Here is a 13,806-nt window from a genome sequence, read left to right on the forward strand (position 1 = left end):
CTTGCACCATCTCAGGTTCTGAGGTTAGAAAGAAAAGGACTGTCGTGGCCTTCAAGGAGCTTACTATTTAGAGCAAAGCCTTTAGAGATGTGGCTCAGGGTCCCAGGGGTCTTTAAGACTCTTTTAAAAGGTGTGCAAAGGCCAAACTATTTTCATAGTAATATCAAGATGTTATTTACCTTTTTCACTTTCATTCTCTCACAAGTCTCATTTTTAATTTTTAATAATAAATGTTGATATACTACATGCACACAAAAGCTCTTTGGAGGTCAGTAGTCTTTAAGGGTATAAAAAGGATTCTGGGACCAAAATTTTTGAGAACCACTGATCTAGTTGAGAAGCAGGCACCTCACAGACAATTACAATACATTATGAGTTCTGTGGTAGAACTAAGCTCTGGGTTTAGCGAAAACATAGTACGAGAGGTACCACCCGGACTAAGGGAGTCATAGAAGGGAATAGCTGACTTGGGCTTTGAAATATCGGTAGAAGTTATTCAGACAAAGAAGAAAAGGCTTTGGGGAGCCACTGGAGGAAGAGAGTGATGGGCCCAGAGCTACTTTTTAGAGATATATCACTCTGGTAGTTGTATGGTGAATAGGAGGCTATTTAAGCAAATTATGAGAAAACATAAAATGTGTTTAAAAAAAAAGTATATATATAATATATATATGTATATACGTATGTATGTATATCCACACTGCATTGTTTTAAAATAGCTGTGGTTATCCACCAACCATAGATACTAATTGAATACTTAAAACGTGTGTTGCATACAGTGCCAGGCACTATAAGATACATAAAATAATGTAGTACCAGGAGTTCCTTCCCTCAATGAGTTAACCATCTTAATTTCTGTTAAAGTATAATATGAGAGGAAGGAGTGACTGTGTTGTATTTGTTCTGTAGTTATCTGTTGATTTGTCTGGTTCTGACACCATGCAGAGGTCAGAAGAACTGCATCATGTTCGTCATTGAGCCTCTACCACCAAGCCTGTGGCCGATGCTTAGAAATGTTAGTTGAATGAAAGAATAAAGGACTGTAAGAAAAACACTCTTCTTTCCCACTTACTGTATATAGGAGTTGGAGGAGCTTTAGAGAATGACGATCCTTCCAAAATGGTTATGGTATTGGCTGCTACTAATTTCCCATGGGACATTGATGAAGCATTGCGAAGGAGATTAGAAAAAAGGATATATATACCTCTCCCAACAGGTATGATGCCTTCCTTTTACTATATTTTGATCTTTCTTTTACTCTCTGTTACATTTTTCTATTTCTGTAGGTCTTTATTCCCTTGGCATTCTGCTTAAAGAAGTTTATAGCATCACAAAACCCATTTGTTATTTATGGAAACAGAGGGCTCAGTACTCTGCTGAAGTTTCTTACATTCAGAGGAGTGGTTGTGTTAATAAGTTGATAGGACATCTAAGTTTTACTTTTATTTATTTATTTTTAATCAATTTATTTTTTTGGCTGTGTTGGGTCTTCGTTGCTGCGCGCAGGCTTTCTCTAGTTGTGGCAAGCGGGGGCTACTCTTCGTTGTGGTGTGTGGCCTTCTCATTGTGGTGGCTTCTCTCGTTGCAGAGCACAGGCTCTAGGTGTGTGGGCTTCAGTAGTTGCAGCACACGGGCTCAGTAGTTGTGGCAAGTGGGCCCTAGAGCACACAGGCTTTAGTAGTTGTGGCGTGTGGGCTCAGTAGTTGTGGCATGTGGTGCCAAGACCACAGTAGTTGTGGCTCATGGGCTCTAGAGCGCAGGCTCAGTAGTGTGGTGCACGGGCTTAGCTGCTTCACGGCATGTGGGATCTTCCCCGACCAGGGATCGAACCCCATGTCCCTTGCATTGGCAGGCGGATTCTTAACCACTGTGCCACCAAGGGAAGTCCCTAAGTTTTAATTTTAAACTTGAGTCTTCATTAAAACTTACGTGGGGCTTCCCTGGTGGTGCAGTGGTTGAGAGTCCGCCTGCCGATGCAGGGGACGCGGGTTCGTGCCCCGGTCCGGGAGGATCCCACATGCCGCGGAGCGGCTGGGCCCGTGGGCCATGGCCACTGGGCCTGTGCGTCCAGAGCCTGTGCTCCGCAGCGGGAGAGGCCACAGCGGTGAGAGGCCCGCGTACCGCAAAAAAAAAAAAAAAAAAAAATCTTACATGATACAAGTTTTTGTCCCTGTACTACAAAAAACAATGTACGTTGATAAGAATGTGAAAATTTAAAAACATTTTTATAATGAAAAAAAACTTCAGTGATTAAAAATAAAGTTCTCTTGGGATCTTTTTTGAAGTATGCTGCTTTGAAAAAATATTTCATTCTGTTGATGAATGTTGACATTTTCATAAGTGAGTTTTTTCTTTTTATATTGAGATAAAATTTACATACAGTGTGAAATGTACAAATCTTAAGTTTACAGTTTGATGAGTTTTGACAAATGAATACTCTTGTTTAATCAGTACCCTACTCACGATGTGGACATTTCTTTCACCTCAGAAAGTTTCTCTGTGCCCCTACCAGTTGACTCAAACCCCTAACAGTCATTCACCTTCCTGATTTTTGACACCATAGATTAGTTTTACCTATTACTAAACTTCATATAAATGGAATCATGACATATGTACTCTTGTGCATCTGGCTACTTCCACACAACATAATGTTTCTGAAATTCATCCATGTGGTTACATGTATCAGTAGTTTATTTGTGGTGTGATTACATGACAATTTGTTTATTCTCTTTTTGATGGACATTTGAGTTATTTCTAGTTTTTGGCTATTATGAATGAAGCTATAAATATTTTTGTATAGATCTTTTTATAGATGAATATTTTCAATTCTTTTGGGTAATATAGATAAGAAGAGAATAGGTGGATCATAGGGTTGGTGTGTGTTTAACTTTATAATGCTCAAACCATTTTCCTAAGTGGTTGTACCATTTTATACTCTCACCATCAATGAATGAGAATTCCAATACTTCCATGTTTTTGCCAACATTTGGTATCGCCAGTATTTTAATTTTAGTCATTCTAGTAAGTGTGAAATGCCTTATTTTCTTTCAGTTTGTGGTTTGCCTTTCAATTTTCTTTATGGTGTCTTTTGATAAGCAGAAGTGTTAATTTTGATTAAGTCCTCTTGTCAGGATTTTCTTTTATGGATAGTGCTCTTTGTATCTTAAGAAATCTTTGCTTACCACAAGAAGTCAAAGGTTTTCTCCTATATTTTCCTTTAGAAATTAGAGTTAGATCTGTGATCCATATTGAATTAATTTTTTGTATATGTGTCAATTGGGGGTTGAGTTTCATTTTTTTCATATGTGTATTGAGTTGTTCTAGCATCACTTGTTAAAAGGAGTTTTATTTTTCCATTGAGTTACTTTGGCACCTTTGTTGAAAATTATTTTGCTGCATATATGTGGGTCTATTTCTGAATTCTCTGTTCTGTTCCATTGATTAAAAAAAATTAGACATAGGGTTATCCTGTCAGGTTATCTATTTTTCATTGAGTAGGCTTTGGTAGTTTGTGTTTTTCAAAAAATTTGTCCCTTTCCTCTAGGTTGTCAGGTTTATTGGGATTTGACCTAATACAAACATGGAAGCTGACTAAATGGTTTATGTGAGGCTGTTGATTTCATGTCTGGTTCTGGAGCCTGAAGTCAGTAGGGAGGGCAGTAGGATGAGAAGATGAAATGGTGGAAACAAGAACAAACTGTAACCTGTGGGGATGAGCTGGAACTCATGAGGATAGACTGGAACCCACACTGGGCTCTCATTGCCTCTAAGAGTTACAACTTTGAAGATTGGGGTGTCCTTTAGAAGAAGCTGGCACCCTTTGTAACAGTACTAAAGGTACACCTGGCTTAGAAGTCAAGCTGAAGGAGGAAATCTGACAGGAGCTGGGAAGAGTTGGAGGCCCAGATGCTGCCCCTCACTAAAAAGATGAGCTGGCAGACAAGCGACAGTAGGCCTCAGCTGCAAATGCTCTTCATGCCCTGAACTAACTTTCTGAGTTGATTTCAGTTCTGCCTTTCGCATCTTGTCCATAATGACTGATGTGGTCCCCACTAACCCAGAACTATGTAATGAAGAGAATTCTGAGAAGTGAAATTCTAACTTCAGTGAAGTTGACACAGTACAAATCCACACACCTTAATTTCTGTTTCGTCTGTATGATCTATAATAATGGCTCAATTTTCATTCCTAGAAGAGGCAATTTGTGTTTTATCCCTGTTGTTCTTGATCATTCTTGCTAGACATTTATCAGTGTTATTAATCTTTTCAAAGAACCAACTTCTTGCTTTGTTAATGTTCTGTTTTGTATTTCACTGATTTTTATCTCTTCTTATTTCTCCCTTATACTCCTGAGTTTAATTTTCTCTTTTTTTATGAAGTTAGAAACTTAGACTGTTGATTTTAAACCTTTGTTCTTTTTCTTTTAATATAAACATTTAAGGTTGTATTTCTCTTAAAGCACTGCTTTGGCTTCATCCCACAAATTTTGTTATATTTTCTTTACTATTCAATTAGAAATATTTAAAATTTTTCCTTTTTCTTTTTTTCTTTGACTCTTGAGTTATTTAGAAGTATGTGGTTTAGGGAATTCCGTGGCGGTCCAGTGGTTAGGACTCTGTCCTCTCACTGCTGAGGGCCCGGGTTCAATCCCTGGTTGGGGAGATAAGATCCCACAAGCCGTGAGGCAAGGCTGAAGAAAAAAAAAGAAGTATGTGGTTTAGTATCCAAATATTTGAGGATTTTCTAGATATCTTGTTGTTGTTGATTTCTAATTTAATTCCACTATAATTAAGAACTACTCTGTAAGATGTCAATTTTTGAATTTTGTTGAGATTTTATGATTCAGCATATAGTGTATCTTGCTGAATGTTTCAGCTGCAGTTGAATAGAATATTTATTCTGCACTTGTTGAGACAATATTCCATAAATGTCAGTTAGATCAAGTTGTTGTGATAGTATTGTTTAAATCTTCTAGATCCTTAATGATTTTTTGCTCTGTTTTTTTCTATCAATTATTGAGAGTGGGTGGTTAAACTTTTTAAGTATGATTGTGAATTTGTTTATTTTTCACTTTAATTCTGTAAATTTTTGCTTCATGCAGTTTGAAGTTCTGTCATTAGGTACATAAACAGTTATCATTGTTATATCTTCTTGATTCTTCTACCTTTATGAAACATCTCTTCCTCTCTGATTAAATCCTTTGACTTGATGTTTACTTTGATATTAATATAGCCTCACCATCTTTGTTTTGCTACTGTTTGCATGATATATCTGCTTCCTTCCTTTAATTTTCACCTTGTACGTGTTTGTATTTGCAGTGCAGTTCTTGTAGACAGCATATAATTGGGTCTTACTGTTTGCATAGTTTATCTTTGCTTTTTAATTGCAGTATTTTGTCCATTGAAATATAATGTAATTATTGACATGGTTATGTTTAAGTCTGCCATTTTGCTATTTGTCCCTTTTGTTTGTTCGTTACTCTGTACCTCCTTTCTTAATTTCTCTTAATAGTTGACTCTTTTTTAGTATCCATTTTAATTTCCTTATTGGCTTTTAGCTATACTTAACTGTATATTTTTTAGCAGTTACTCTAGGGATTTACAATATGCATCTGTAACTTATTACAGTCACTGTAGAGCTAATGTTGTACCACTTCATGTAAAATGTAAGAACCATTTGCCTCCCCCAGCCTTTGTGCTATTTTGTCATGTATTTTACATCTGCATACATTGTAAATCCAAACATATAATGGGCTTAAATTGTCAGTGCAAACTTAAATTAAGAGGAGCACAAATAGTAGTCTTTTCTGTTTACCTACATATTTAGCATCCACTGCTCTGCTTTCCTTTTTAAGGTTCAAGTTTCCAGCTGGGTCCGTCTCTCATTTGTCTAAAGAACTTCATTTAGTAGTTAAGGTCTGCTAGCATCAAATTCAGTTTTTGTTTTCTGAAATGTCTTTATTTCACTCTTATTTCTGAAGGTTGTTTTTGACTGATAAATAATTCTGGGTTGGAAGAGGGCTTTTTGTTTGTTTTTTGTTTTGTTTTTTTTCTCTCAGTGCTTATAAAGATATCATTCTATAATCTTCTGGCCTCCATTGTTTTTTGCATGTGAGGTCAGCTGCCATTCCTATCATTGTATGTAATATATCGTTTTCCCTCTGGTTATTTTTTTAAATTCAGCTTTATTGAGGAATAATTTATATATAATAAGCTTTATCCACATAAAATTTGATGAGTTTGACAATTGCATACAGCCATGAAACACACCACAATCAAGATGCAGAGCATATCTTTCATCCTGAAAGGATTTCTTGTGCCCCTTTGCAGTCCATTCTTCTCTCCCCAAAACACTTCCCACCTCAGGCAACCACTGATCTGATTTTTGTCACTATAGATTGTTTTGAATTTCACATAAATAGGATCATACAGTATGTATTATTTTGTGACTGGCTTTTTTCACTCAGCATGATTATTTTGGGATTCATCGATGTTATTGTTTTTTATTGGTGAGTAGTATTCTGTTATATGACCGTACCACAGATTATTTATCTATTCTCTTATTGATGGATATTTAGATAATTTCTAGTTTGGGACTGTTATAAGTAAAGTTGCTATAAACATTCATGTTCAGTTCTTTGTGTAGACATGTGTTTTCATTTCTCTTGGATAAATACCTGTGAGTATATGTTTAACTATAGAAAACAAGCTGGTATTTTCTTGAGTGTTTGTCCTCTACAGTTGACTTTTTAAATATTCTATTTATCATTGTTTTTCAGCAGTTTGACTATGATGTACCTCTGTGGGGTTTTCCTTTTATTTATCCTGCATGTGTGTTGGACTTTCTGATATTGCTGCACAGATCACCGGGACTCTGTTAACAATTTTTTTTCAATCTTTTTTCTTTCTATTCCTCAGGTTGGTAGTTTCTGTTCACTTGTCTTCACGTTCACTGACACTGTTTTCTTCTGCCATCGCCAATCTGCTTTTAATCCTGTCCAGTGAATTTTTCATTTCACATGTATTGACATTTTGCAAATCTAGCATTTCTGTTTTGTTGTTTTCTTTTTTATAGTTTCCGTTGCTTTGCTGGGATTCCTCATCTGATCATTGATTTTCTGTATATTTTCCTTTAATTCTTTGAGATGTTTCTCTCCAAAAGGTGGAGCTTAATTCCCCTCCTCTTGAAAATGGATTGGACTTAGTGATTTGCTTCTAAGGAAAAGAATATGGCAGAAGTGATGCCATGTGACTTCCAAGGCTAGATCATAAAAAGGATTAAACCTTTTTATCTGAAGGCCATCTGCTGACAGAAATCACTCTTGCTCTGGGGACCTCTTTTGTTCTGTTCAGGCCTTCAGCTGATAGATTGAGGCCCACCCACATTATGGAGCACAGTCTGCTGTACTCAGAGTCCAGCAACTTAAATATTAATTTCATCCAAAAACACCCTCACAGAAACACCTAGAATAATGTTTGAACAGATATCTGGGCACTGTGGCCCAGCCATGTTGACACATAAAATTAACCATCACAGACCCTAAACTAGAATTTTCTAGCTAAACTGCTCCCAAACTCCTGATGCACAGAAACCGTGAGGGTAGTAAGTTGTTGTTTTAAGCCACTAAGTCCTAGTATAATATGCTGTCCTGGGTACGTAATTGATATGCTACTTTAGAGTTTTTGTCAGCTAATTCTAACGTGCGGAACATCTGTTTCTATTTGCTATTTAAAAAATTGTTCGTGTATGGGTCACATTTTTCTGTTTCTTCACACATTCAGTAATTTTTATTGTATGCTCTACATTTTAGGGAGTCTGGATTATGTTGTTTTCTTTTAAACGGTGTTGAGATTTGTTCTGGCAGGCACTCAAATTATGGGCAGAACTTAAAAAGTCACTTTGCAGTTCTTTACTGTCTGTTGACTAATGCATGAAAACAGTTGTCTGTTATATTTTAATAGTTGTTTACCATAGAAGGATAAGTCTGATACCATTTATTTTTAATGATGGCCAGAAGTCATAGCCTCCCCTATGACTTTTGAAACTTAATTGTGGTAATATTCCTTATTCACTTGTGCAACTAGATCTCAAGGGTGTATATAAATAATTGGTAGATTTCTAGTTCACAGATTACATCTTGTATTGTCTTTCCTGGCTGCTACTACATATTCTGTTAATTCTAATAATATCATTACTTAAACAGAAAAAAATTCTTAAAATAATGCTTAACTTACTAATTGAGCTTACAGAATAATAAACTTATTTAAAGCAATAATGGAAGTGATTCAAACTGTCCTGAAATACTACTCCTCCCAGAAGCAGCTCCTTAGTGTCTGCCTTGCTCTTCTATTAGTCACATGAAGATTTGAAATTTGAGTGGTTTATTATCACTCCCAATTTAATAAATTTCTTCCCTTTCTCTTTCCCCCTTTTTTCTCTTCTTCCTTGCTTTCTAAACAAAATATGTGTATGACACCTAGTATATTTATATGAAATCTTTTAATTTTGCTATTGTGCACAATGATTATAAATAAAAAATTAATACTGATGGGGAAAATAAAAGCTTTACTACTTGAATTGACATCATTTGAGCTTTTGTACTTTGAACTTTAATTCACTATAACAGACAGAAAAAATATAGTTAGAAAAATAATTGATGATGGGAATTTTATAAACCGCTGAGGAAAGCTTGGGTTGAGGAGAAAGATATACTTTATGGTACAAAGATAGGAATTCAGCTTTCTTTGAAATATTGGAGAAGAACATAGACCTGGCTGACTATTGGGATTTTTTCTAAACTTGTTTTCCTTTATGAAAAGGTTATGTTATAGGTAATGGTAAAGGTAATAGTCATTATAGGTAATGACTTTTAGGTGCTTCTCTTTGCTCATTACTAGTCTGAATGTGTGTACCTCATGACCATAGAACTTGAGAAATTGCTTTCTCCTAAAGGGCTCCCAAACAAATAATCATAATTAGAACTCCACCCTTTCTAACTTCTTCTTTTATCTGTGTTAATTAATTTCACAGGTGTTTATTTAGCTCTTTGCTATCTGAAAGACATTTATTAGGTACTGTGGGAATATAAAGTGTACAATCCTTGTCCTTAGAGAACTCACCGTGTGGTTGGAAGGGGGCATACACCTCCCCTAACAGCGGGGAAACAAGGGAGCATGTGATACTGGAGTTGCCCATAGTACTTCTGGGGTGGAAACGTGGAATAGTAAATTCTGACTGAGGTGCTTAGGGGAGACTTCACGGAGGAAGTTGCATTTTCGCTGAATTTCCATAGAGAAGAACAGAAACAAAGGCATGGTTGCTTGAAAGTGAATGGACAGCTGTTGTGGCCGGAGCATCTGGTGGGATAAAAGGGTCTGGAAGAGACAGAACTATAAAGAAAATTTGGAAAGATGAGAGAACTGAAAGAATGATTTGGAAATATAGGGTAAAATTAATGGAAAGAAAAGTAGATTATATTAAAGTAAAAAAATTGAAGGACATTTTATGAACAAAAGCAACCATGAAAAGCAATTTTTAGTTGGAAAAGGCAAGAAGTATAAGAATGAAAATAGATAAAACAAGGAAAGCCACTCAAAAAGGCATATTGTAAGTTATGTAATTTACATAAATATGCAGATTTCTTTAAGATTGCGAGGCAATTAGAACTTGATGGCAAGAAAAGTCAGTGTATCAGTTACTCTTGCTGTTTAACATACCATTCCAAACAGTCTTCTTTTGCTCACAGATTCTGGGATCAGGAATTCGGATAGGGCACCACAGGGATGGTTTGTGTCTGTTCCGTGATGTCTGGGTCACAACTGGAAGATCAGCAGCTGAGGGTGACTCCACATCTGGAGCCTGCCATCATCTGGAGTGGCTTCACGCCATGCCTGGTGGCTGAGGCCTGGGGCCTCAGGTGGGGCTGTCTTTCTGGAGCACCTCTGTGTTACTTGGGGTTATTCCATGTGGCCTGGGCTTCCTCAGGCATGGTGGCCTCGGCTTGTCACATTTCATACGTGGTAGGTCAGGGCCCCAGGTGTGATTGTTCCACTGGAAAAGGTGGAAGGTGCATTGCTTCTTATGACCTAGCCTTGGGGGTCACGTGATGTCACCTCTGCTGTACTCTGGGTTGAAGCATTTACAAGCCCACCCATTTTCAAGAGGAGGGGAATCAGACTACCTCTGGGTGGAGGAGTGGAAGGCCCCATCGTAGAAGCGTGTGTGGGAGGAGAGGCTCTTGCACCATGTTGGTAAATACAATGTGCGGTAGTCAACAGATGGAAGAAGTCAGGTAACAGGCACAGGTGGAGCTGGGCCTTATACCAAGTCTCTTCTTACTTTATGCATCTGCATTATGGCAGCAACCGCTGCTCAGCCTAATGAACTCCTTTCTCCAGCCCCTTCATTTAGTTGTTTTGCTTTTAGGCTAACCTCCCTAAACCACCAAGGCATCACAGAGTCTCTTAGACTCTGAGTGATTCTTATTTCCTATCCCGTCAGGGTCAGAGTACTTTTTTTTTAAACTGTAAGTTCATACCTTATCTATCCTATTTGTGTCTATTTGCATTTCTTAATACTGTGTTGTACTTTTCTACTTACCTTTTTTTTCATTCGTGCTTCTTCCTGCTTCCATGTCATAATTTATGGTGCTCTCATTTCCCAGATTGTTCTCCCTCTTCCTTTGTATTTAAATTTTATTGATTTTTCAAAGTCGACATGAAAGCATACCAATTCTATGAAGTCTTCTTTGCCGTGGTCTCTCTCCCTGTGTGGACTTCACTCCCCTGGGTGTTTCCTCTGTGTTATCTAACCCCCAGGTGGTCCTTAATAGAAGGAATCTGGCTTTTCTCTGTCTCCCTCTAATCCTGTTTGTTGATTGACTGAAGGTGGTGTGCGTGATGGGGCGACTGCCATTTACTGAGCGCTGCCTGTGGACTGGGCTTTACATGTATTAACTCATTTAACCCTCACATCAGGCTTGTGAGGTAGATTCTGTTCTTATCTTTACTTATGAGAAACTGAGGCCCCAAGCAGTTAGGTATCCTGCCCGGTGCGGCAGAGCAGGGATGTGCACCCCGGCCATCTGGCCCCACAGCACACACTCCTTATCTGTCGTGCTGGACTGCCTCCAGTACTCAAGAAGAAGTTGTATGATCCATCTAACAGTGTTTATTTAAATTTCAAATGTGTATTAACTTGGTTATGTAGCATTGGCAGTTCTTTATACTGTTGTTAACACATTAACCCCTCGTTAAATCCTTTCACAAGCTTATTACATATCATTAATTCAGTTTTATAGAGATGATAAATCCTGCTTAGAATCTTCTGACAAATCATTGATACAACCAGTATTAAAAGTTATCTTTTCCAAATCATAGTCACTAGGGAAGAGGAGGATACTTCCTACTAAGCTTCAGTCCCACCAGCCCTCACTTATGAGCAGTTTTATGCTCCAAAGTTCATTTAAGTCGACTGTCAAGAACTTTGCTTCGGGCTTCCCTGGTGTTGCAGTGGTTGGGAGTCTGCCTGCCGATGCAGGGAACACGGGTTCGTGCCCCGGTCCGGGGGGATCCCGTGTGCCGCAGAGCAGCTGGGCCCGTGAGCCATGGCCGCTGAGCCTGCACATCCAGAGCCTGTGCTCCACAACAGGAGAGGCCACAACAGTGAGAGGCCCACGTACCGCAAAAAAAAAAAAAAAAAAAAAAAAGAACTTTGCTTCTGGGGGCGAATGCGTTATATTAAACTTGATGCTTTAAGTTCTTCGGGCAGGCCACAGTAAAACGTTTTGATTTGCAAATACAGTGGTGTTCTAACATGGGAACTGAAAGAGCAAAGTGATGTTCGTTCACTAACATCCACCTGCTGTGTGTGGAGCTCTTGGGCTGAACTTGGAGCTTTCCCTGCGGCATCCGGAGCATGAGCGCCTCATGCAGCAGTGGCCCTGTGAGCTCCCTCCCTTCCCCGTCTTTCTTCCCACGCCCCTCTGGCTGACCACCTAAGCGGAGGACTTCCTGGGCCCGTACCACCTGTGGGTACCCATGCTCACTGCAGGGGGGTGCCTGTGGCTGAAGATGGTCAAGGATAGGAGCTCCCGAGGTGAAGGGATTCTGGAGGTCACAATTTCTAGTCATACGCAGATCCTGCCTGCTTGCTGCTTCTCTTTTCACCCTGGCTGCTCTTTGCATTGCTTTGCTCCATCTTACTTCAAGCGTGTGTGTGTGTGTGTGAGTGTGAGTGAAATATAACTCAAATACAAAAAAATCTGTTAAAATGTCCAATTTATCCAATAATTGGCAAAGCAAACAACCGTCGAAGCACCTGCTGGGACAGGAAGTGGAGCAGTGTCAGGCCTCCGCGCTCCGTAGTATGTTCCTTCCCGGCACAACTCCCTTCCAGTTCCTGCTGGTAATCACTGTCACTGCTTCTAGGGAAATAATTTATTGTTTTTCCGTACAATTTTATCACCTAGTAATGTATCCCCACACACAGTTTTACCTCCTTTTAAACTTTACATAAATGAATCACATTAATTGTGTTCATTTGTAGCTTGCATATTTTGCTCAGTGTGTTTTTAAGATTCATCCATGTTGCGACGCATAGAGGCAGCTTGTGTTTGTGGTGGTGTGCTGTTGCATTGTATTAGTTTGCTAGGGCTGCCATAACACAGTACACCCACAGACTGGGTGACTTAAACAAGGGAACCTTATTTTATCACAGTTCTGTAGGCTACAGGTCCAAGATGAAGGTGTTGGCAGGATTGGTTTCCTTCTAGGTCCTCTTTCCTTAGCTTGTAGGTGGCCATTTTCTTTTAATGTCCTCATGTGGTCTTTCCTCATGTTGTGTGTCTCTGTGTCCTAGTCTTCTTGTAAAGATACATATTGGATTAGGTCATATTGGATTAGGGCCCACCCATCTGACTCATTTTACCTTAATTACCTTTTTAAAGGTCCTGTCTCCAAATACAGTCACATTCTGAGGTATCAGAGGTTAGAGCTTCAACATAAGAATTTAGCAGGGGACACAGTTCAGCCCATAACATCCATTATGTGATTATGCCACAATTATCCATCATATTTTTTGATGGACATTATGATTATTTCCAGTTTTAGGCTATTATACTGCTATGAACATTCTTCTGCATGTATAATGGTGCAAGTGCCTAAGTTTCTTTAGGCCAGGATGGAGCATTCCATCCTAGGAGTGAATTGCTAGGTCATGTTGCACAGCTGAAACATCAGTGGATAAACCCAGGCTGTCTTCCAGAGCGGTTGCTTCAGTTTACACTCCTCCCAGCCAGCAATGTATGAGAGTTCCCGTTGTTTCACAGTTTTCCATCACTTGGTGTTGTCAGACTTTTAAATGCATACCAGTCTTTTGGTGTGCAGTGCTTATTGCGGTTTAATTTGTATTTCCTGTATTAGTAAAGAATTTGAACATCTTTTCCTTTATTGATTGGCCATTTTGATTTTGTGATATATTTGTTCAAGTTTTTTGTCCATTTTTCTATTAGGTGGTCTGACATTTTCTTATTGATTTGTAGGAAGTCCTTAAATATTCTAGATATAAGTTTTTTGTTAAATCTGGTGTAAATATTTTCTCAAACTCTGTAGATTGTGTGTTTTCACTGTTTTACAGTGTCTTGATGAATAGGCGTTCCTAATTTTAATGGGGTCAGTTTATCCGTCTTTTTCCACGTAGTCGATTTTTTAATGTATCTTAAGAATATTTACTGTGAGGTCATTAAGATAGATTCCTGTTTTATCTTCTAAAATGCTTATAATTTTGCATCTTATGTTTAGATCAGTA

The 13,806-nt window shown here is 38.4% G+C and overlaps 1 protein-coding gene across 15 annotated transcripts in view; it reads left to right on the forward strand.

Moving 5' to 3' along the window:
* Positions 1–13,806, forward strand: part of KATNAL1 (katanin catalytic subunit A1 like 1) — a 90,346-nt gene that overhangs the window by 54,206 nt on the left and 22,334 nt on the right. For all 15 annotated transcript variants that reach the window (XR_010936981.1, XR_010936982.1, XR_010936983.1 and 12 more), the window contains one exon: positions 1,082–1,216. Coding sequence is in view for 9 of the 15 variants with exons in the window: in XM_067713537.1 (XP_067569638.1) it covers positions 1,082–1,216 (135 nt within the window). In the remaining 6 variants the exon portion in view is untranslated. The remainder of the gene's footprint in view (positions 1–1,081; positions 1,217–13,806) is intronic.

Source organism: Pseudorca crassidens, chromosome 18 (genome assembly GCF_039906515.1).
Source record: "Pseudorca crassidens isolate mPseCra1 chromosome 18, mPseCra1.hap1, whole genome shotgun sequence".
Classification (NCBI taxonomy): domain Eukaryota; kingdom Metazoa; phylum Chordata; class Mammalia; order Artiodactyla; family Delphinidae; genus Pseudorca; species Pseudorca crassidens.